Source organism: Tamandua tetradactyla, chromosome 6 (genome assembly GCF_023851605.1).
Source record: "Tamandua tetradactyla isolate mTamTet1 chromosome 6, mTamTet1.pri, whole genome shotgun sequence".
NCBI lineage: Eukaryota > Metazoa > Chordata > Mammalia > Pilosa > Myrmecophagidae > Tamandua > Tamandua tetradactyla.
The window spans coordinates 9599312-9624984 of record NC_135332.1 but is presented as its reverse complement, the minus strand read 5'-3'; the positions used below and the strand labels follow the sequence as shown (position 1 = coordinate 9624984).

At 37.3% G+C, this 25673-nt stretch overlaps 1 protein-coding gene and 1 non-coding gene across 3 annotated transcripts in view; both read left to right on the top strand.

Annotated features, from left to right (window-relative positions):
- The first annotated feature begins 678 nt into the window (after positions 1-678).
- On the top strand, positions 679-749 carry TRNAD-GUC (transfer RNA aspartic acid (anticodon GUC)). The gene has a single exon. It is a non-coding gene; the product is annotated as a tRNA-Asp (tRNA).
- Positions 750-1819: 1070 nt separating this feature from the next.
- The window catches only part of LOC143687063 (ABC-type organic anion transporter ABCA8-like), a 76058-nt gene continuing 52204 nt past the window's right edge, over positions 1820-25673 (top strand). Inside the window, exons 1-5 of one of the 2 annotated variants that reach the window (XM_077163677.1) lie at positions 1820-2075; positions 13542-13643; positions 14294-14498; positions 21091-21261; positions 25014-25117. In XM_077163677.1, the coding sequence (XP_077019792.1) occupies positions 13548-13643; positions 14294-14498; positions 21091-21261; positions 25014-25117 (576 nt within the window). In that variant the 5' untranslated portion in view covers positions 1820-2075; positions 13542-13547. The remainder of the gene's footprint in view (positions 2076-13541; positions 13644-14293; positions 14499-21090; positions 21262-25013; positions 25118-25673) is intronic. The other variant, XM_077163678.1, reaches the window with a different exon arrangement.

The window sequence follows — 25673 nt, the reverse complement described above, 5'->3', positions numbered from 1 at the left end:
CACTGAGGTTCTTTCTTATATGGGAAGGCACAGGATGGTCTCTGCTGGCCTTCTCTCCAGGCCCCTGGGTTCCAACAACTTTTCCCAGGGTCCTGGGCTGAGCTGCGAATGCTGAGATGAGGTATGCTGAGCTGCTTGGGCTGTGCTACATTGTGCTCTCTCATTTAGCACAGCCAATTAAGTTAAATGTCATTCATTGCAGCAGGCACACCTCCTAGCTGACTGCAGATGTAATGAGCAACAGATGAGGTTCACGTACCATTGGCTCATGTCCACAGCAACAAAACTAGGTATGTTCACCTGGCTAAGTTGACAATTGAATCTAACTACCACACTATATAAACAGATATAATAAAAAAAAAGAAAAACAAAATAGATTTATTAAAGTGGAATACTGAAATATGTTCAAATAATCCCAAAGAATGCAGGGAATAAGGAATAGAGAATTAAAAATGAGAGGGAACAAACAATAAACGAATAGCATAATGGTTGATGTGAATGAACACACCAATTAAAAGATAATGTCAGATTGTATTGAAAACAAACAATAAACAAATGACTCCATGACCTTGCGTCTACAAGAAACACTCTTCAAATAAAATGATATAGGTAGGTTGAAATGAAAGAATATATAAGGACAGACCATGAAAACACTTATCAAAGAAAGTAAAGGTGGGTGCGAGGGTAGTTTAGTGGTAGAATTCTTGCCTGTCATGCTAGAGACCCGGGTTCGATTCCTGGTCCATGCACTTCTCCAAAAACAAGCAAGCAAAACAAACGAACAAAAATTCAACAAATGGTGCTGCAATTATGGGATACTCACATGAAAAAAAGAATGAAATGTAAGCCTGCCATACAGCATATGAAAAAAATAAAAAGAAAGTAGAAATGCCCATATTAGTATCCTACAAGGTAAACTTTAGAATACAGAAAATTACCAGGGATAAAGATAGACATTACATTAATGAAAAAACGGGCCAATTTTCATATGCAATGGATGAATCTAATGGCATAGCTTCAAAATGCATCTGAAAGGAGAAACAGGTGGTCCATACTTTTCATAATGAAAAGAGGGACAATTTTCATTATGCAATGTAGGCATCTAACAGCATAGCTTCAAAATACATCTGAAAGGAGAAACAGGTAATCAATCCATACTGTTCATTAGTGCCTTCAATACTTCTTTCTCAGTAATCAACAGAATTACTAGAGAGAATATCGGCAAGAATACATAAAAGCTGAACACCATCATCCAACCAGATCTATAGATATTCATAGAATATGCCACACTACAGCAGCAGAGAGCACATCTTTCCAAGGACACATAGAATAGTAACCAAGACAGATAATATCCTGGGTAATAAAACAAGCCTAATAAATTTGACATACAAAGTCTATTTTCCAACCCTGATGGAATTAAACTCAAAATCAATAACCAAAAGATAACAGGAAAATCTCCAAACACTTGGAAATTAAACAACACATATCTAAATAATCCATAGGTAAAAGAATACGTCTCAAAGGCAATTAAAAATATTCTGAACTGAGTGAAAATTAAAATGGGGAAGAGAGTAACAAAAATCCTAAGAGATTAGACAAGTGAAATATGAATCAGACATTCTACAACTCTAGGGTAGAGAGCAGAGCTTTTCTCTGACTAAACTTTACATTCTCACAGTTTAAAGATAGAGTTTTTAAATTTCGTTATATTCACTTTAGACATCAAAGAGAAAAGTTTACACAGATTGGATTTCCTCTGAAGATTGCTCTTTATAATATGGTACAGCAAGTCATCCAAATAACTTCCTCTATTCTACAGAAACTAGTTGGAAACCAGTGAAAAGGCACAGTCCAAAAGTGGTCACGTGAACATGATATTTGGCAAGCCTACGGAATTGAGATCTTAGCCTTCATCTGAAAGCAGTCATAACAGGAGCTTTTCACAGAAGGCAAACAATTAATGCAAAATCTGGAGGTGTGGTGGAGAGCAGGAAATAATGTGAATTATTTTCTTTAAATTACAAGACCAGTGGATAAACTGTGCTTCTAGAGTCCTTGCGTCAAATTTCCCAAAAGTAAGTTCTTTGCATTTTTTTTCTGTTTTGCTTTGTATTTTCTGTTTTCTTCTTTTTTCTTCCTTCCTTTTTATAATCATGCAGTTGTAAATAACTATAACTATAAATATCTATACTTATAAATATTTATAAATTTATATTTATAAATACTATAAATAACTGCCTGCCAACCATCTGTGGAAAAATTATTTTGAAAACTAATGGGTTATTTTGAAGTTGTTCAATATCTGGTGTTTTATACTAAAAGCATAAAAGTGTTGACATAAAATATAAGTTTTTTTAAAAATATGCAACCATTGTATCATTTTAAGCTAGACAACTGAATATGGGAATAAACTGAAATTTGCTAACAAATTGATTGTCAGGAATAAAGAATCTTGAGGACCAAATTATAAGCCTGAGTTGTTTTTGAAGTTATGGTATTCACTGCAAAATAATTTTCAGGCATTTTGTGTAAACTGTTTTTTGGGCTTTGAAACCATTATACCAATAATATTTATAGAAATATTTTCATTTCCCCTACCACCTACTCTAAGGCTACAAGAATTTTTAAAATGTAGGACGCTTTCCAGGATATTTTACTCTTTGGATCAATGTGTTGAGTCAGCATGTGAACTATGTAGCTTTTCATTACCAGAATATTATTTCAAATACATGTTGTTTGCAGTGAACAGAGTTTTATGCACCTACACATTATGTTCCGAATTTACCAATGGTACGAGAGGAGAAATATCAGAGATGTTACAATTTGAAACTACTTCTTCCTTGTACATGAAGGAGTTCATGGGTGGTCAGTCTCCCAAAAAACTACAGAGCACACACGAATGAAGGGTGGTGAATAAAGCAGGCAGTATTAATGTGGAATGGAAAATCTAAGGGATGGGAGTGAGACTGAGTTCTGTACCTTATTTTGAGCCATGGCCAATTCCAAGGTGGGACGATCATTCCCTTGGCCAGCTCACCCTCCCATAAAGCAAAATCCTTTTAAGTTCCACGCACACTTCTCCACACTAAGGCCAGTCTATAGAGCTCCTCAGTTCCCGCTCCTTGTTTGTCCCAAACACCCTGACTAATGCTGCTTTATTCTCAGAACTATCTTCCCCCCTCCTTCTTTTATTCCAGAAAGCTGCCTTTCATACTGAAAGGTGTAGGTTCTTCCTCTGGCAGTTGCTGCCTGGGGATGCCCTGGCTGATATGCCTCACCTTGGGTGGAGGACACCACCTGAGCTCTTCTCTAGGAAATAGCACTTCCTTGGGCATGATCCTGCTGCACGAACAGGATGAAAGTTCCAGGGGGGGGGGGCGCACCCACTCCTTGTCTTTCCAAAGACTTCCTGGGAGTTTTGTGGTTTCTACCTCTGGCAAAACTGGCATAGAGAGGGAAGGATGAGACCCCTTTCTTCAAAAGTCGGCACCTATGAGCCAACGCACAGAGGTCGGAGTGGGGCTGCTGGCTTTGCGCCTATAAGTCCTGATCCAGTCACCCAAGCCGCATCTCTGGTTTACTTCCCAGAAAACTGATGATCCTTCCAAACTCTCTTTACTGTTTATAATTCAGATTAGAATCTCTATTTCCTCCCACAATAAAGACCTTTGGGAACCCTCAAGCCCCACAGTTTTCACGAGAGGCTCAGCAGATCATCTTGGCGTAGCATCAGTTGATGGGGCCATGGAAAGTCGTGGTTTTATTATTATGCACTTTCTAGGAGATAATTTGGGGTCCTGCTGCCATAAAATGCCTGTATAAATTCCCTGACCAGACACCCTCCACGCACACACACTCAACACAGACACACTCATGGAATGTGCTAAAACTAACTTGCGCTTCTATGAGGGTGGGGGGCAGGTAGGGGGCTGATCTACTACTGGACTTCCACTCTCTGGTTACTGATGCAATATCCATGGGAGAATCATGCTGCTTTCTGCAGGCAATTTTAAGTCAAGTCCAAGGGAAGTTTTTCACAATGAACTAGCCTACGCATAGGTTCTTATAAATAAGAACATGGGTTCTTAATTCAACCTACTTAAACCCAGTTCAGATAGAATCTCTTCCTACCACGCAAAGTATAAACCCATATAATATCATATGACCAATTGATCAATCTAATTAATTATGGATGGCAAAATAAATCTACTGTATGGATGCTTCAAATTTAAAATTGAACCAAATTTCTATAAAATAATAGCCAAGATGATCAAGGTTGCAAGTTAGCAGAGTGAAATAATCTAGAAGTTCTTTTTTCATAAGACGAGGATAGAGCTAATGAATGGTGATGTTTCCATAAAATAAATTATAGTTCCCTAGAAAAGTCCAAAATTTAAGAATTTAATAAATTTATTTATTAGCAAATAAAGGAATAAATGGAAAAAAAAATATATATATACATTTTATATCTTTGGGACAAGAGAGGAAACATGGGGGAAAAAACACTTTATCAATTCAATACAGGGTAAGAATATAGATGAAATTAGAAGCAAAGGAGAAGCAGGTTTAGCATAAGAATAAAACAATGACATAATAAACAAAATATATACATAATTAAATTCACCACTAACATACAGTATTTATCAGATTGGAGTTTTAAAAATAAAGTGGCCATGAGCTTCCCATATACTAATCAAGTGTAAAAACAGTCATCAAAAAGTTAAAAAAAAGATAGATCAAGCTATACTAGGCAAATATTAGCCTAGAGAAACCTAGAGTCTCTGTGTTATTATTAGAAATAGAAGGAACCTACTATTAAGACATAAGCAATATAAATTTTGTGCACCTAACATCTTAGCCTTTAAAGGTACATACATAACACTTACAGGAGATAAATAATAATAAATTGACAACTCTATCATCAGAATGGGAGATATTATAGAATTCTTTCATGAACTGATTGATCAAATAAATACAGCATTAGAAAAGATGTTGACAGTTTGAAGAAAACAGCTAAAAAGAAAGAAAATATGTACAAAACACAGTCTAAAAGGTGATACATATACATATCTGTTTCAAGCGCACATGGTGCATTTACTAATATTAAAATATGCTGCATCACAGAAGAAGTCAAGGAATTCCCAAAAGCAACCTTAAAACCAGTAATCTCACAGATCACAATAATTAAATTCGAAATCAAAAATAAAACATCACTAAAAACAAAGGAACATCAGTATTGTGAAAACTAAAAAGACAATTCTAAATAATATATCTGTGGTTGATTACTGCATTTATGTTACATAAAAACATATACATGTCATACAGTAGCTACTTATGATATATATATAAATTATATATATATATATATATATATATATATATATATATATATATATATATATATATATATATGATGTAGTAGGCAGTCACTGCAGGTATCTAGAGTGGTTGCTCAGAGGCTCTGCTGATCTTAGATGGACTTGCTCACCTCCCTGGGGAGTTGGCTGCCCATCCGCTGTCAAGGCTACCCTTAGGTAGGCTGGCTGGGATGGCAGCCTTGCTTTACTTGCCTTTTGTCTTCCAGCAAGCTAGCCCAGGCGAGCTCTCGTGACAGAGACACAAGGGAACAAGCAGATACACTAAAGGCCTGGTAAGGTCTGGATTCAGGACTGTCACATCATCATTCCTACCTCATTCTATTGACCAGAGAAATGATCTGCCTTAATGGAAAAAACTCCAACCTCACAAGACAAGGAGAGATGAAGAGTGGGCCATCAATGCAGCCAGTCTACCACACTTGGACCCCACCCAGCTCTAGAGTTCATGAGCTCAACCACTATGCTGAAATTAGTTCCTCATGTAAGTCAAGAAACTAAGGGAAAAGGTAGCAAGCAAACATAAAACAGTATAAATCTTAACCATAATAAAATAAGGAAGTAACTTTAATAAAATTGAAAGCATAATGTACAATGGAAATGATCAAATGATAACACAGCTGTTCTTTTAAAAAAGACCATTAATAAATACAAAATTCTAGCAAAACTATCAAGAAAAATAGAAAGAAGATAAATATACATATATATATACATATACACATACACATATATAGACAGATATAATTTTTTAAATGTATCCTCAGTTATAGTATAGATTTTTAAAATTCCTAAAAGTATGTTAACAACAGTATGCTATTAAATTTTAAAACTTGGATAATGGCTATAGATAACCTGAATTAAACCAATCATTAACTGATTGACTCTTTGTCAGTTAATAATAATAATCTAGTCCTATCCCCTTCCTAAGACATCAATCAGGTTCATAATATTTAATTGGCAAATTTGTTAGCCTTCGAAGAACAGAAAATTCCTATGTTTTACAAACTGCAGCAAAGAATTGTAAAAGAGGGAATGCTACCCATATTGAAACCAATATAACACTAGGACTAAAATTAGGTAAGACAGTAAAAGACAAATAACTTATGGTCCATTGTAACTTATCATTATCAAAATTCCAAATAAAATATTAGCAAATTCAATCTAGTAGTATTTTAAAAAAATCTTATGAGAAATTATAATATTTCTGGAAAACGTGAGCAAATCTATCAATCTATCTTACATATTAACAGATTATATTAGAAAATGCCATAAACATCACAAAAGGATTTGGCAAAAGTATTTCCAAAAGGTAAAATTCATCTATGAATGAAAACCTTAGGAAAGTAGGACAACAGTGACTTTCCTTGGCCTAATAAAACCCGTCATATACCATTCTTAATGGTAAAACTGCCATGAATTCATATTAAATCAGGAAGATAACAAGAACACCTCCTATATCCCTAACTTTTCAATGCTGCAGAGTGGTCCCTGCCAATGCATTATAACTAGCACAAATGTAAAAAGTTAAAGGATTATTTTCAGATGATAGAGCTGTCCAATCAGAACTTAATATTATTTATTAATTAATGTTTCTCATATCCATTTAGAAGAGTGTCTTAGTTAATGTAAATTAGGCTCCGGGGCTAAATCTACTCAAAATTATATAACAGCTTAAGTACAATACAATAGAATATATTCTATATACATACAACAGAATATGCTTTCTTGCTCATTAAGCAGCCTAAGGTGTCTGGGCAACCCTGATTTTCCTCCCGTGGTGACTTAGGGAACTGGGTTCCAACCCTGTGTTAGTTAGATTCAGTTGTCAACTTGGCCAGGTGAACGTGCCTAGTTCTGTTGCTGTGGACATGAGCCAATGGTACGTGAACCTCATCTGTTGCTGATTACATCTGCAGTCAGCTAGGAGGCATGCCTGCTGCAATGAATGACATTTGACTTAATTGGCTGGTGCTTAAATGAGAGACTCCACATAGCACAGCCCAAGCAGCTCAGCATACCTCATCTCGGCACTTGCAGCTCAGCCCAGGCCTTTGGAGATGCAGAAAGGAATCACCCCTGGGAAGGCTGTTGGAACCCAGAGGCCTGGAGAGAAGGCCAGAAGAGATCACCCTGAGCCTTCCCACATAAAAGAACCTCTGATGAAAGTTAGCTGCCTTTCCTCTGAAGAACTAATGAAATAAATCCCTTTTATTAAAAGCCATCCATCTCTGGTGTGTTGCATCCGGCAGCTAGCAAACTGGAACAATCCCTCTTTTGGCTCTGCTGTCTCGGCAAGGGGAAGAAAGGCACGGAGACACCCACCCACCTGCTTCACAGAGCACGGGCTCCGAAGTGGCACCTCTTACGGCTGCTTGCTTCCCGTTGGCTGGAGAGCACTTGGCCAATGAATGGATGCAGATCTGTACTCAGGAAGAAAAGGAAATGCATTTTGATGAAGAGCTACCAGTCTCTGCCATAAGTGGTAAAATCCTAGAATAGCCAAGAATTTCTAAAAAGAAGAATGAGAAGAAGGACCGTTCCTACCACTTATGAAGGCTTATTCTAAAACCCGTATAACTAGGCTGTGTGTAAGGGATGGCATATAACAGGAGATTAACAGAAAGGATGGAACTCTTTGAAAGGCACACACACACACAACCATCCACATGCACATCTAGTATATGATGAGAGGAAGCATGAGAAATTGGTAAAGAAAAAAGGAACAAAGGATAAAAGCAGATGATCACCAGAGATGACTTAGGTCACTGTCACATTGCACACAGAAATAAATGTAGATGGATTAAAGAGGTTAATGTGATAAATATATGTGAATCTGTTAAAAGAAAATTGAATAGATTGTGTTCATGCCTTCCAAAAGGGAAATGTTTCCTAAACAGGACACATACACAAAGAAAAGTTTGTTAAATTTGAGTATAACCAAATTAAAACTGATGTATGATAAAAAAGAGATAAACCAACTTGAGATCAACAAGGTTAATGAGTGAACAAAAAGAAGTATTTGGAATACATAAAGAACTCCTACAAATAGGAGTGACAAAAAAAAAACACCTCCCATTGAATATGAAAAGGCCATTTGCAGAAGAAGTCAACGTGTGACATTATGTGCAATGTCCCTGGAAAATAAGGCAATGCAAATTCAAATAAGGAGATACACTATAGACACATCAGATTGGCACATTTAGGTCATTTCTATTTACCTATCTTTTAAGCTCACTGATTTTTCCTCTGCAGATGAACCTGTCAACAAAATTATTTATAATATTGTGGACTTTTTGGTAAAATTGCCATTCTACCCTGCATAATTGCTTCCATCTCTCTGCTAAACCTTTTCTATCAGATCTTTTAATGTATTAATCATGGTTATTTTAAAGTTTTCATGTGGGAGTTCCAACATTTAGGTCATCTGTGGGTCTGCTTCTGTTAACCTCTGGTCAATATTTTTTTCTTGCTTTTTTGTTCTCATAGTTTTTAATGTAATGCTCACCACTATACGTAAAAGAATAATAGGGACCAGGGTAAATAGCATTTATGGTGGAAATGGGAAAATTAATTCCCCTGCCAGACCATTAACGTGGAGGATTGAGTCAATCTCATAAGCAGTTAGCTGGAATTGGATTTCCTCATTGTTATTGATGCCTTCAGAGCCCCTCATGCGTCACACTCCTCCAGTGGTGGACAGCTGCTAATTTCTGCTCTTGTGGGGCCCAGGGAGCTATAGGTGTTTTCTCTGTGCTCTTGTTCCACTCTCGACTTTCAAAGGCCCTGCACATCTGAATCACAAAGAGAGTCCTTCTCCATTCTCTTCCTTTTTGCTCAGCACAATGCTTGAAGTAGAGGTAAGGAAAATTCTAGATTTTCTGCTCCTGCCCCATATTAGACAAGTGCTGGGGACTTGGGACTTGGGATAGGCTTTCAGCAATTTTCCCTTACCAACATAGAATCCAAATCCCATCTTGTATCTGTTGGGAGAACTTGGATAAAAGAGGGCTTCCTCTCCCTCCGCCATGGGAGTCAGTCTCTTCTCTGTATCAATTGAGTCTGAGCCATGTGCCTCAGCAGCAGTTCAGCTTTGCTTGGGAATGGAGGCAGGAGGGTCCCTCAGACAGCTGTGCTCTTTGCTCATGGTAGTAGGAGCCTGAGCCAAGAGCTGCCCTCCCCGGCCTTTTGCTTCTCGCCATCCTTCATCAGCAATGTCAACTTGCCTGGAACTGGAGTGGGTGTGGCAGGAGGATTTAATGACTGTCCCCCAGTGGGAGTTGGCTTTTGCTTCAACCCCTACATGAAATGCAACAGCGGGTCTTTGTGCAGAGCTGGCAGGCTTCCCTGTCTCTCTTCCAGAGGCTTAGGACGTTTGTTTTTGTGAGAAAATCTGAGAAGTACGCAGGTTTTTGTGACCTGTGAACCACAGAGAAATCTCTCAGGTTTCTTGAAGTGCTCCAATCTTTTTTATGAGTCCATCCTATGGAAGGGAGATGGCAAATGAGTGTGGGCTCCCCTTGTGTCTGGGGCTCCCAGGAATTGTAAACAATCATGCTGGCCCACGCTCAGCCTTTAAGGTCGTTTCAAAAAATATTTCTACTGTTTCCTTTTTACCTACCTTTACGGTGGCCGCATCCTCCTCCCACACATTGCCGAAGGAAAATCTATTTCCACTCGTGGACACTGCCTGTCTTAGGAGGGAAGGTTTATCATTTGGGATTCAATTCACTGGACTGCCTAGAGATCTCAGCACTCTGATAAGCTCAAGAAAAGTCATAATTTTACAAATTATCTGATTTTCTCTGATCGTTAGTAGATCCAGCAGTGTTCTCCTGAGGCTTTATGCATCCTAGTGAAAGTGGATCCAGGAAGTCTTGCAGAGAATGGCAATATCAAGCCTTGGTGAGGACTAGGAAAGGAGAATTTTCATATATTTCTTATGAGAGTACAAATTCTAGTACAAACTGCTACAATTGTTTTGGAGAAAGAAAGAGATAGAAAAATATAGATACAGATAAATAAAAACACGTATTCCTGGTGGCTCTACAATTCCTGTTCTTGAGACATTCTTGAATGCTCAAACATAGAAATAAGTAAATGTCACTGTTAATATAATCCTCTTTGCATGGTCAAAAAGCACACTAGCTCTGGGAACTTTTATATCTCAATTTTTTTTTCAATTTTATTGCAGTAATACACATTGTATATATGTATAGTGTTAAATTTTCCATTTTAACATGTGTACTATTTGTAGCCATTAATTATATCCACATTTTTTGCAGTCATCACTTTCATGCATTACCAAAACTTTTTTTTATCATCCCAAACAGAAATTCTGTATTCATTAAGCAATAATTTTCCATTCTCACCCATTCCCCAACCCCTGGTAATGTCTAATATACTTTCTGTCTCTAGATAGTTCATAAATGTGGAGTCATACAACATTCGTCCCTTTGTATCTCTCTTATTTCACTTAGCATAGGATTTTCAGGGATTGAGCATGTTGTAGCATGGATCAAAATTTCATTTCTTTTCGCGACTGAATAATATTCCATTGTGTGGCTATATTACATTTTGTTTATCCATTCATCTGTTGACAGACACTTGGGTGGTTTCTACCCTTTAGCTAATGTGAATAATAGTGTTATGCACACAGTTGCACAATTATCTGTTTGAGTCCTTATTTGCAATTATTTGGGATATGTATCTATGAACTGCTGGTTCGTATAATAATTCAATCTTTAACTTTTTGAGAAACTGCTAAACTATTTTCCACAGAAGCTATACCATTTTACATTCCCATCAGCAATACACTAGGGTTCTAATTTCTCCACATCCTTAATAACACTTGTTATTTTCCATTTCTCAGTAATAACCATCCTGATGAATATGAAATGGTATCTCACAGTTTTTATCTGGATTTCCCTAATGACAAATGATGTTGGGCATCTTTTCTTTGTTTATAAGGCAAATGATATCTTTTTTAATAAATGTTATTCAAGTCCCCTACCCATTTTTAATTAGGTTATTTGTCTTTTTCTTGCTGAATTGCAGGAATTCTTTATATATTATGGATATTATACCATTGTCAGATATATGATTAGCAACTATTTTTCTCCCGTTCTATAGGTTGCTTTTTCACTTATTTGATACTGCCCCTTGATGCCCAAAGTTTTTAATTTTCATGGAATCCAATTTATCTATTTTTTCTCAATTTGCTCATGCTTTGGGTATGAAGTATAAGAATCTATTGCCAAATCCAAGGTAATGAAGATTTTTCCCTCTGTTTTCTTCTTAAAGTTTTATAGTTTTAGCTCTTAACAATTGGATATCAACATTAATTTTTCATAGAAGGTAAGTGAAAATTAAGTTTTCTTTTACTGGGGAAAGGACAGATGTGGTTTTGCCACTTTGAAGTAAAAGAGAGTGCAATGACTTCTAGAAATAACAAAGTTCTCTCTAAATTGCCTTAGATAAATCTGTAAAGTTTATTTATTTATTGTGTGCTGTATGGCAGGGTTCACATTTCATTCTTTTGCCATGTGAATATCCCATTACTGCAACACCATTTGTTGAATTTTTGTTGTTTGTTTTTGTTGGTTTCTTTTGTCTGTTTGTTTTGGGAAGCACATGCGCTGGGAATTGAACTTGAGTCTCCTGCATGGCGGGTGAGACTTCTACCACTGAACTACCCTCGCCCCTCACCCCCCCCATTTATTGTTTCTTTTAAGGAGCTAAATAGTACAGAGGTGTTGATTTGGATGTAAAAGAATGTACTTATGGAAACAAAGAGGGATGTGTGCATATATTTTTCTGGGTCCAGTCAGGAGAATGAATCCACATGGTGATTTAATCAATGTGGATTTAACGTAAATGATTATTAATTAATGGTAGGATACTAGTTATAAAGATGGACTAAAGACTCTAAAAAGCACCCAAGGGCTGAGGGAGAGTATCCAAGGAAGAACAAGCTTGGAAGGTAAGATCAGACCTTGTTTTGGGGAAGGTGTGATTGCAGCCCCTGCAGAGCAGAGATTGTAACTGGACCTGAGCTGGTCCCAGCAAGTAGGAACAAGCCTCTGGGCTACAGACACAAAGGGGCTGATGGATGGGCCTGCAGAGGGAGACAGAGTGTTCCTGTGTGCCAAAGGCTTGCAGTGGGCTGAGTCTGTCAATAGAAGAGTCACAGGAAGCAAAGCCGGGGCAAGGACCTCCGCTGTCTGGGACTCCTAGCTACCTGACTGCTGCTGAGCCAAGAGCTAGAGAAAAAAAAATGAGCTGAAAGCTGTAGACCACAGGCATTTGGCATTGGAGAAAACCATTATCAGCCTACCTGAGCAAGAGGTTAGCAAAAAACGTGCATACTCTAGGAGCTTGGCAATGGAGCCACGGTGGCACTAGGAAGGATTCCTCCTGCACTGTCTCTCTAGGGCTCTCTACTGCCAAGATTAACAGTGGCAGTTGACAAAGAAGAAATAGTCAAAGGGCCCTGTCTTAGTTTTCTAAGCTGTATAGCAACTTAACACAAGCTCAGTGGCTTAAAACAGAAATTTATTGTCTCAATTCTGAGGACTAGAAGTCCAAAATCAAGTTGTTGGCAGGAGCAGGCTTCCTCTGAAACCTGTAGGGGAAAGTCCTTCCTTCCTCCTTCTAGCTTCTGGGGTTTGTCAGTAACCCTCGGTGGTCCTTGACTTGCAGTTGCAGTAATTCAGTCAGCCACTTTGCTGTCACGTGGCTTTTCTCCTTCTTATAGGGACACCAGTCATACTGGTTTAGGGCCCACCCCATTCCAGTTTGGGCTCATCTTAATGAATCACATCTTCAAAGACTTTATTTCCAAATAGGGCCACTTTCACAGGCCTGGGGGTTAGGACTTCAACATCTTTTGGGGGGGTTACAAGTCAACCCAAAATAGCTTCCTGTTTATTTTCACAGGCCAGGCAACAAAAACTAAATCTGGAACTGAGAGGAAACAAATTGGCAACTGGCGCACTCAGTGCAGTGCCAATAAACAGTCTAGAAGTAGAGAAAGGAGAGGAGCAGGGGAATAATCAAAAGCTAACTTTGGAATGCTCAGATTCAAAGTGCTCATTTGGTACACTGGATTTCTTCTTATTAAGAACTTCACATTTACTTCCTCTTCTCCTGTTCTTTCTTATTAAACAGGGGAAAATGAATGGAAGAGAGATAAGCGTGAGTCAACAAACCCGGGCCTTATTATGCAAGAACATTCTTAAAAAATGGAGAATGAAAAGGGAGCCCTTCCTGGTATGATTCAATATCTGTGTCACTTCATATTTATGATAGGAAAATGGATTTTTCCTCGATGGTCTACCTTTGTGTACTTTCTCCCTAAAATGAAGAACCTTTCTATAACACACAAAGTTGCATCTCAGACCATGAATCTACCTGTAGACATTTCATTGGCAAAGGGCCATAGATTAAAATCTGAAAGCACTGAAGCTGGTCAGCAACTGGGAATTTTAATAAATGTTTTAAAAGCCAACGGTCATACTTTTTACTGTTTCCACTCGTAGGTACTAGGGTTTAGATACATGGTGAACAAATTAATCCATGGGAACAGATAACTGGTATTTTCACTTTTGGATCTCTTGCTCCGAGATAATAGCAGATGATAAAAATGTATCATAGCTTGCCACTCTCACCTCTGATGTTTTTCATCAGCCAGTGTATGTTTTAGTACTGATACTGAGGGTCTGTTTTCATTCCCATTAATCATTTATTAGAAGTACTGAGATTGCCAAACTTTATACTGGACATATTTTCAAATGTTCATAATGTGGGATATATTGAAATTAGAAAAGTGGAAAAAGAGAGACAGTCTAGATGGCAAAACTGATTGTTCACGTCTAATTTGAAAGAATAATTGTATCTATTCTTTCTCTTGTATTGTATAGGAATGGTTGAATTCATTGTTCCTACTACTGATTTTGTACCTATTTTCTGGTATTCATGAAGCTAATGATTTTTCTTCACTTCCTGTCATGGACCTGGGACGGGTAGATTCATTTACCCATGCTGAGTTTACCATTGTATACACACCTGTCACTAATGCTACCCAACAGATAATGAATAAAGTAGCCTCAACTATCTTCATGACAGGTGAGTTGTCCAACAGCACAAGAGGAGTTTCTGATGTAAATATTTGTTTCATTTGACCTCAGATGCATGCATTTAAATTACATTTCAGTTAATAAATGATGTCAATTGTCAAAATTTCTAGATTATATAAAATAGTAGTATGCTTTCCCTTCATTGTAAGTAGAAGGCCACACAATGAATATCTAAATCAGAAATGAATGTGCACAGGTTCATTTCCCAGACCATGCACCTCCGAAAAAAAATGTACACAATCTCATAAGGAAGAGAACTAACTGCTCCTATTATATATTATATAGAATTAGGGGAAGTATGGAACCACAAATTGGTGAACTTTGGAAAGCAGGAGTTTTAGAGATTTCTTGGCATGTAGCTATGAAGGCCCAGTTACTAAAATGAGATATTGCTCTAGTGTTTACCTGGCAAAGAATGACCACTGTTTTCTTTTCTTGAAAATTGATTATAGGAATTTTATCTTCACCTCTTAACACCAAAAATATTTTCTTATTCCAGTTGAAGTTTCTACTGAAGAGAATTCTGTGTATTAATGCTTCACTCTTAAAGTCCGGCAGTGAAGAGTTAGAGTACTTATCAATGAACACTTAAAAAAGAGAATTATTACCGAAAAGACCCCTCTCTACACGTTCCTGACATTAGAGGAGAAGCAGCATAGTGCAAAGATAAGATCATTGGACTTAGTGTCAGAGAACATTTGACAGAAGCACTTCAACGATTTTGGGCTTCAGTGCATTATGCAAATCAAATCCTCTGAACCTCATGATTCATATATCATTTAAGATAAGCAATACTTAATTTCTCATGAACATTTCAGTGAGGGTGAGAGAATTCCAATTAAGTGTTTTTGGGGAAAAAAGCAATCTTTGCCTAGCTTAAAAGTGCAGATAATACTAAGTCAAGCCTGGATGTACGCATAACAACTGATGAAGAAATGTGCTTCCACCCTTTAGGTTTGTGGGTCTGTGTGCTGACTTCATCCGCAGTTTAGCTTTCCCCAAACAGAGGCGTGGTTGGTTTGTAGAATCTTCGCATTTCAAACCCTTCCAGATAAGCAATCCCAGGGAGAGGATAATAGATCTTTACTAGTAGTTCAAAAAAATGTCAGGGCTTATATCCATTGGTTCAGATGGGCTGGATTGGGTTAATTTGATCTTACCCCACCAAGAACTGATGGTTCTGAAGAGGGGGAAATGGTATTATCATCCATTGATTGGATTTTGCAGGGTCCGTGATTATGTTCCCTCTCCCATTTCTGATTTTATTTTTTTACTTTCTCCCTCTTCCCTCCCTCCCTCTTCCCTCCCTCCCTCCTTCTCTCTCTCTCTCTCTCTCTCTCTCTCTCTCTCTCTCTCTCTCTCCAGCCTAGCTAAATTTGTTTCTGCTCTAATCTTTGTTAATTTCTTTCTTTTTGTTTGCTGGGGTTAGTTTGCTGTTCTTTCTTTAGTTCCTTTACGTGGACAGTTAATTCCTCTATTTTTGCTCTTTCTTCCTTTTGAATATAGATATTTAGGGTAATAAATATCCCTCCCAGTACTGCTTTTATTGCATCCCATAAGTTTTGATATGTTGTGTTTTATTTTCATTTGCCTCAAAGATATTTACTGATTTTTCTCACAATTTCTCCCTTGGCCCACTGGTTGTTTAAGACGGTGCTGTCTAACCTCTATATAATTGTCAATTTTCTGGCCTTCTGCCTGTTATTGGTTTCCAATTCATTCCATTATGATCTGAGAAAGTGTTATATACAATTTAATTTTTTTTTAATTTATTGAGACTTGCTTTGTGACCCAAAATGTGCTCTATCCTGGCGAATGATCCATGAGCATTCAGAAAAAATGTGTATCCTGCTGTTGTGGAGTGTAATGTTCTGTAAATGTCTGTTAAGCCTAGTTCATTTATTGTATTATTCAAAATCTCTATTTCCTTGTTGATCCTCTCTGTGTAGGTGAATTGGTTGAACTGAATGACAAAAAGCAGATAGAGAACAAAGACAAGCAACAAGAAAAAGAGCAAAAACGACCTCCAGAATAAAATAATCAAGGAAATCAGATGCCAAGACACCAACTAAAAATGACGAGTCATACTAGGAAAAATGAAGATATAGCCCAGTCAAAGGAACAAACTAACATTTCAGAGAAGACACAGGAGTTGAGACAAAAAGAAAAGATATGTTATGGGTGTCCCAGAAGGCGAAGAGAAGGGAAAAGGGGCAGAAAGAATAATGGAGGAAATAATCATTGAAAATTTCCTATCTCTTGTGAAAGACATAAAATTACCTATCCAAAAAGCACAGTGTATCCCAAACAGAATAGATCCATGTAGGCTATACCAAGGCACTTACTAATCAGATTGTTAAAGATCAAAGACAAAGAGAAAATTCTGAAAGCAGCATCTCATCCATTGATGAGAGTGGTATATTGAAGTCTCCAAATATTATTGTACATTGTCCACTTCTCTCTTCAATGTGTCAGTGGGTGCCTAATGTATTTTGTGGTACCCTGGCTCGAAGCATAAATATTTATGGTTCTTATGTCTTCTTGATGAGCTGTTCCTTTTCTAATACATAGTCTCCTTCTTTGTCTCTTTTAATTGTTTTATGCAAGTCTAATTTATTAGAATATTAGTATGGCTACCCCTGCTCTTTTTTAGTTGTTATTTTTGTGAAATATTTTTTTCCAACCTTTTACTTTCAATCTATTTTTGGCCTTGAGTCTAAAGTGAGTCTCTTGAAAATAGTATATACATCATTCCTGTTTTTAAATCCATTTTATCAATCTATGCTTTTTGATCGGGGAGTTTAATCCATTAACATTTAACATTATTACTGTAAAGGCAGTAATTTCTTCTATCATTTTGTCGTTAGGATTTTATATGTCATGTCTTATTTTTTTCTGTTTTTACCCTTATTGATTGTCTTCATTTCTACACTCTTCTCCAGACCTCTCATTTCTGTCTTTTCCAATCTGCCTGTAGTAATTTTTGTAGAGCCATTCTCTTATTCACAAACTCTTTCAGTGACTATTTGTCTGAAAATATTTTAAACTCTTCTTCATTTTTGAAGGACAATTTTGCTCATATAGAATTCTTGGTTGGCAGTTTTTCTCTTTCAGCGTCTTAAATATATCATATCACTGCCTTCTCACACATATTCTTATTGAACTTCCCTTGTTATGTGATGGATCATTTTTCTCTTACTGCTTTCAAAATTTTCTCTTTGTCTTTGACCTTTAACAATCTGATTAGTAAGTGCCTTGGTATAGTCTATATGGATGGATCTATTCTGTTTGGGGTACACTGTGCTTTTTGGATAGGTAATTTTATGTCTTTCATAAGAAATAGGAAAATTTCAATGATTATTTCCTCCATTATTCTTTCTGCCCCTTTTCCCTTCTCTTCACCTTCTGGGACACCCATAACATACCTTTTCTTGGTTGTCTCAACTCCTGTATCTTCTTTGAAATGTTAGTTTGTTCCTTTGACTAGGCTATATCTTCATTTTTCCTAGTATGACTCGTCATTTTTAGTTGGTGCCTTGGCATCTGATTTCCTTGATTATTTTATTCTGGAGGTCATTTTTGCTCTTTTTCTTGGGGGTTTCTTATTGCTTGTCTTTGTTCTCTATCTGCTTTTTGGTTCAGTTCAACTAATTCTAGACCCCTAGCATAGTTTTTATTCAACTGTTCAAAATTTTTCAGCTCTTCTTTTTCTGGTTCTTGCACTGCCTAAATGGAGACTTTCCTTTTTTTTGAGGATGATCTTCCCAGATGTGATTGACCCTAATCAGATTTTCCCAGACAAGACAGGCCCAGGTCTCTGGAGGAGGGTGCAATTAGTATCAAATTTCCCAAGGAATGAGCTGCCCCTGGTTGTCAGAGATTCCTGTGAAGCCTTTAGACTGTGATTTTCCTATCTGACCCAGGAGGTGATACGTGTAAGCCTGAAGCTCCCCGACAGCATAAAGTGATGTGGTGCCTTTAATTCTAAACAGACACTGTATCTGCCAGCCACATAGTTGAGACAGAAGTTGAGATAGAAGGCAAGCTAAGGGCTTAGCCCTTGGGATGTGAATGCTCTAATTGAGCTGGGCCTCACCGCCACCCCATCCCCCCCCCCCCCTTTTCTTGGGGTAGATAAGACCTTTAGGGAATTACGTCCTTCACTTGACTTGTTATTTTGTGTCTCAGACCTATATTAACTCCACTTTTGCCTGGGTCAGGGCTGACAATGGAAAATGCCTGAGGCTTTCTCTGAGGAGCTCCTTAGGATAGTTCAAAAAAAAGATGGAGAGAAAAAAAAGAAATCCCTTTTCAGAGGCAGTCCCCAGAGCCGAAAGTTCATCTGTCAAGAGCTGGAGTTGGTATCTGGCTCTATGTGCCTAGGGAACAGCCCTTTTCTAGTATTCTGAGCTGAGCCACCTCCAAAAAGTCTCATTTTCTTTTCATCAGCATCATCTCCCATCTGTTGGGAGAAATCTCAGGATTCCATTCCTGCTTGTTCTTCTTCATTTTTATTTTATTTTATTTTATTTATTTATTTTTTGCATGGGCAGGCACCAGGAATCAAACCTGGGTCTCCGGCAATGCAGGCAAGAACTCTGTGTGCTGAACATCTCTGGTCCACCCCACCCCACCCCCGCCCCCCGCTTGTTCTTGGTTTATCTGTATTTGGAGCTTGTATTCAGCAATCCAAATTTGTTAATTAAAACTTTATAATTGCTTAGCTGAACTGCCGTCCCTTGCTCCTGGTAGGACTGCTTTTTTTTTTCCCACAGGGAAGTGTTTCTGACTGAGCCTGCCATGCCAATTGGGGAGGGATACTAGCCTCTGGAATTCAAGGTCTTTATTTACTGTTCTGTGCTGTGTTCTTGGCCTTTCCACCTGCTCCAGACAGGTGTGTGATGTGTGTCCAGTTACAGATGTCCCCCCCACAGTTGTTCCAGACAGTTCCTGGCTATTTGCTAGCTGTGCTAGAGGACTTACTAAATTCTACACCATCTTGCCTTGCCTTCCATTGATTGGGTCACCCAGTGAGCCACATCCAAGATCCATCAAGGAGGAAGGGCAGTATCCTAAATGAATTCTAGCATGTTAACTAGAAGGAGAATTGGATGTCAAGCAGATAAAAACAATGCATATTTTTTACAAATATAAATGCATACCACAAAAGGGGAATCTATTGTGATTGCCCTCTAAATATATGTTGAGTTATAACGTAAAGGTTACTTAGGACATGTATAACTCTGTGACTACACTAAAAACATGTAAGTATACACTTTAAAAGGACAGCTTTTATGATACATGAATTTTATCTCAATTTTTAAAAAATATACACAAGTGTCTTAGAAGGCACTTGGGATTAATTTTAAGCACTATAATTCCCCACAAAAGAGTTCTATTGGAAGGGAAACCACTGGATCTTACTTAATCCAGTTACTGGAAGTCTATATAAGCTCTCTTCTCTTTCTCGTCAACCACTGTTCCTAATTCCTGTCCTACACAGGTAGCCATCAATTTTGTGCTTAGATTCTGGTCCCTTAAGTGGATTTGGTATCCAAGAGTCTACCTCTCTGTAGTCTCTGTTCAGGCACTTGCTAGTTAAGTTTCTATGGCCACAGTTCCCACATCATCTTGGACATTTCCTTCTTGTCTATGATTCACTGCTCCCTACTAGGCTGGAAGATATGAATCATCCCAAACCTGCTGTCCCATAGGGCTTCATCAACCTTGTACCATTACTTCCACCTGATTCTGAATCTTGCCACAAATACTGAAGCCATTTCTGATTCAAGATCAAGCCCTGATCTGACCTAGTCACCCAAGGCCTGGTATCCCAACTGACCCTAAGAAGTGTTTGCTCTTGTCCTCTGTTTCATCAATGTCCTCTTAGGGTCCCAACAATGCATGCTTGTGCTTCTCAACACCTTTATTCAAACTCACATACAATTGTAATAGATATTCATCAAACGCTACTCTGTGCCAGATCTTTACAGAGTCGTTATTCTCATGATGAAATGACAAAGTAGATAGTTTCATGTTTATTTTACAAATATGGCAGTTGAGTAATAGAGATGAAATGATTTGCTTACAATCACAGATTTAAGTAACAGACTGAAGAATAAAAGTAAGTTCTGTCAGAATTCACGGTGCCTGCTTCCTCCATCTTTATCTTCAATACTCTTGCCCCAATATAAAACTTTTTACGTACCCCTTCTCATTCTTTCACTCTTAACTAAACATCTATATAGAGTTGGAACACAACATCAGAAGAAAATAGTAGTTATTTTGGTGATTTTAGCATTGTCTCTTGACATATGTAATTTTTTCACTATTTTTAAGCACATCAGCTATATTGTCAAGATTGTTAAAGGAAAATAAAGGTGCATAGTTATTTTCACCTGATATAAACCAGTGCCTAATTGTGATATAAGTGTATTCATTGTTTGACTGCCTAACTTATTTAAAGTTAATCCTTGATTTCACTTTATTTCCATAAATGACTTTATTAAAAACAATTAAACATGACATCCTAAAATTGTGCCTCTTAGTAATCAACTTACAACAATATTCTTTTCTTGTAGTGACAGATAATAAAGTCTTGGAACTATCTGATGATGAAAGTATTGAAGAATTAACTAAAAATTACCCTGGGGAGATAGTAGGAGTCATCTTTACTAATACATTCTCATACCATTTGAAGTTCTTGTTGGGTCGCAGAATCCCAACGAAGAAGGAGCACCAAGACCATACAGGTAAATTTCCAAATCTAAAACCCCATCACTGTCTGTTTCTATGATGTCATGAGCCGTATATGCAGATAGATGTTAGTGGGGCAAAGTCGGCAATGCCTGTCAGCACCATGGCGTCAGCATTGCCTCCCCACCCATTTAAAGAATGTACACTCACTTTTTTTGCATGTATCAACATACTGTAACAGTCGTTAAAGGAAAATAATGTTGGATATGGATAAAATAGAACAAAAATCTCTTTAAATGCTTAAGTAAATTCATATAAAAGTGGGCAAAGTTTTCAAGAGCCCTAAATGGAAGAAGGCAGCAAATCCAGAGTGAAATGTTATTTCTTATGTTAGATGATTTTGCCAGAGTCAATAGCCAAGAGGTTTGAGTTTTAATATCTATATGAGGACAGGTGAGAAGCCCTTTGATTTGCATGAGGTGGTGATTCTTGCATTAATTTTGAACCTAAAAAGTTATGAATTCATTGAAAGAGAAGACAAGAGAAAAAATCACCGAATGGTAGAAGAGGAACAAAAGGAAGGTTGTTTGTCCTATCCTGGGCTCTGAGGTGAGGAATAGATTTCTCCTTTGAGGATTTGTAACCCTTAGCTTGCCTTCCTATGGGTTTGGAGTTCTAATTTACCCCTAACCCCTTCCTGGGCTTGGAAAACCCAAGTACAAATATAAAGTGATCCTGAGTTTGTGTGGTACGGGGTGCCTGGAGAAGAGATTATAAATCTTCTCTAGAAAAGTACAAACTAAACTCAGGTCACAAAGATAAAATATCTCTGAGTATAAATTTACAAGCTAATATGAGAAGACCTGTCACCACAAGTGAGAGTTAGCATCATAAAAAAAGTAGAATAGATTTTCCATAATAGAATTACAAGACAGAGAATATAAAATAGGTATGCCTAAAATGTTAAAGAATAAAAGAGGAAATCAAAAACACAAGAAAGGAAAAATAAAATATAAAAAAGAAGTCCTAACAATAATTAATTAGAAAATATAATTTTAAAAGCTACAATCAATGTGCTAAATAAATTAAAATATTAGTAATTGAATTTTACATAGGAGGAAAAAAAGTATAATACTTTATACCTTCAAAGACCCCAATAAATTGAAGGATGCATTACATGCCTAGAGACTTGTATCTTATAAATTTTGTATTAATTTTCTACTGGTACATAACACATCATCACAAACTTTGTGGCTAAAAGCATCACCCCTGCATTAGCTCACAGTTCTGTAGTTGAGCAGTCTGGGCACTTTTGGCTGGATTCTCTGCTCAGGGTATCTCAAGGCTGAAATAAAGGTGTCGACCAGGCTAAGATCTTATCTGGGAGCTCTTGGGAAGAATCCACTTCCAAGTTCATTCAGGGTGTTAGCAGAATTCAGTTCCTTCCAGCTGAAGGACTGAGGTCCCCATTTCTTTGCCATCAGCCAGGGGTCATTTTCAGCAATTGGAGACCACACTGTGGTTTTGGCACAGGAACTACTCCATCTTCAAAGCCAGCAATGGTGCAATGAATTCCTTTCTTGTTCAAATCCCTCTGACGTCTTCTTCTGCTATCAGCCAGAGAAAACTCTCTGCTTTTAAAGTGCTTGTGGGATTACATTAGGTTAACTTGGATAATCTCCCCATCTTAAGTCAACTGTGCCTAATAATAAAATGTAAGCATAGGGTGATAGCTGGTCATTTTCACGGGTTCCACCCACACTCATAGGAGAAGCAATTATACAAGAGTGAGGCAGGTCATTCTTTAAATTATACTTAATGCAGATATGAATTCTGCCCAGATTGCTTCCTGGATATATTGCAATTCTAGTCTAAAATCTCAAAAGATATTTTCATAGAAATTGACAAGTTAATTCTGAAGGTTACCTTTAAAATGGTTCACAGAATAGTCAAAATGCTTTATAAAAAGAATGAAGTTATAGTAATTATGACAGTGTTCTAGTTTGCTAGCTGCCAGAATGCAATATACCAGAAATGGAATGGCTTTTCAAAAGGGGAATTTAATAAGTTGCTCGTTTACAGTTCTAAGGCTGAGAAAATGTCCCAATTAAAACAAGTCTATAGAAATGTGTAATCAGAGGCATCCAGGGAAAGATACCTTGGTTCAAAAAGGCCGATGAAGTTCAGGGTTTCTCTCTCAAGTGAGAAGGCACATGGCAAACACAGTCAGGGCTTCTTTCTCGGCTGGACAGGCACATGGCGAATACGGTGTCATATGCTAGCTTGGTCTCCTGGCTTCCTGTTTCATGAAGCTCCCCAGGAGGCGTTTTCCTTCTTCATTTCCAAAGGTCGCTGGCTGGTGGACTCTCTGCTTCATGGTGCTGCAACATTCTCTGCTCTCTCTGAGTCTCTCTGAATCTCCAAAATGTTTCCTCTTTTATAGGACTTCAGAAACTAATCAAGACCCACTCAAATGGGTGGAGACATGTCATCCCCTAATCCAGTTTAACAACCACTCTTGACTAAATCACATCATCCAGGGAGATGATCTCATTACAGTTTCAAATATACAGTATTGAATAGGGATTATTCTACCTTTATGAAATGGGATATATATTAAAACATGGCTTTTCTTAGGGGGCATACTTCCTTTCAAACCAGCACAGACAGTATGATATTATCACATAATAGACAGATGGGCCAATGAAACAGAAGAGAGAATACTGGAAAAAACAATGTAAGCATGAAACCTAAAGTAAGACAGAGAGGACATTGCAGCTAAGTGGGGGTGATTTCTAAAAAAGTTGTGTCTCCATAAAACACAAAATGAAATTATCTCACACACACAAAAAACAATCTCACATACATATGAAATAAGAAAAACAAGTCTATGCCACTTTTGGAATTCAGTATAGAAGAACACCTTTATAGCTGTGGAATATAAAATAATTTCTCAAGCAAAAAATAACCTCTAAAAGAAACGATTGATTAGTTCAGCTAGATCAAAATTAAGGGATTATCTTTGTCAAAAGACACCATAGAGAGAGTGAAAAGTAAACTTGTGATAAGATAACAATTATCATCAACTAGAGAATGGATAAATAAATTGAAGCATATTCTTATAATGGGGTTCTATAAAATCATATGAAAAAAACATCATTTATATAAATTTCAAAATCATATATAGAATGAGTGAGGTAAAGTGTAGAATCACAAATATAATGAGATGTGTGAATAGAATTTTAAAATAGAATTTTAAATAGAATTTTAAATATTTTTAAATAGAATTTTAAAAAATTTTAAATTATATATGTAGTTTAGGAATACACAGCAAAAGTTTAAAGACATTCTAACTGACACTATTTAAGCAAAAGAAGTTGTCCCGTTCAAACTTCCATTTGCTTATGTGTTATTTCCAATGTTAGTATACTAGAAAAAGCTTTAGGTAACTAAAAGCTTCTTAATCCATGTTAGACTCTGTTAACTTTTGAAAAACAAAATAAATATCTCATTTTCGCAATCCAAAATCAAGAAGGAGAATTGTTCAACAATGTCCTTTACTGGCAGATGGTAAATTACGTAAGAGAGCCTGAAAAAGTGCAGAGTATGGTTATAATTTAAGGCAGAACATTTCCTAAGAAAGCTCTGTCCTCACCACTTTGAGAACCTAACTGTAATTTTGTTTTCATATGCTTTGATTCAACATAAGAGCATTTGGGATTTGGAGTTATTGTAAAATGCACTGTTTCTTATAACCAGGACTGAAATAACCCATAATGATAGTTATGGTTTTCTTTTTTCCCCAAAGCTCATTGTTATGAAGTATTTGGAGGTATTGACTGTGAAATTTCAGAATTCTGGAAGAATGGTTTTGTGGCTCTTCAAGCTTCCATTAATGCTGCTATTATAGAAGTGAGTACAAAATGCCCCATGAAAATTAATGTTCAATGCAAGTTAATGATATTTGAGGCATCAGAAGTTTCATGGAAGAAAGTATAAATGGATAACCCGGTCTTTTCATTTACTCACTGACTTCTTTACAACAAAGTTTATTGAACCAGTTACATGTCAGGGCCACACAGACACCAGTAGAACAGAAACCTTCTCTGGAGACCCAACCTTTCTAGAAAGGGCAGGCATATAATAAGAAGAGTCTTAGGGCAGGAGAAGCAGGCTGTCAGGGAGGTATAAATAAGACCCTTGTGAGCAAACAAGCAAAAGATTCTTGGCCTAGAATATCATGGATTAATTCCTAACTGAAAGGACATTCAAACCTGAAGCTTGAAGTAGGGGGAGTTGGTGAGCATACATGGGCAGCAAAGATGTTGCAAGCAAAATTTCATGCAATTTTAGACAGGGAAGTAATAAAACATGTAGTAAATTCTGAGAACTTCACATGTTCAGAAAACCTGGAGTCCAGGCTACCAGCAGGCCAGTGACCGAGCATGGCCACAGAGAGTTAGAGCAG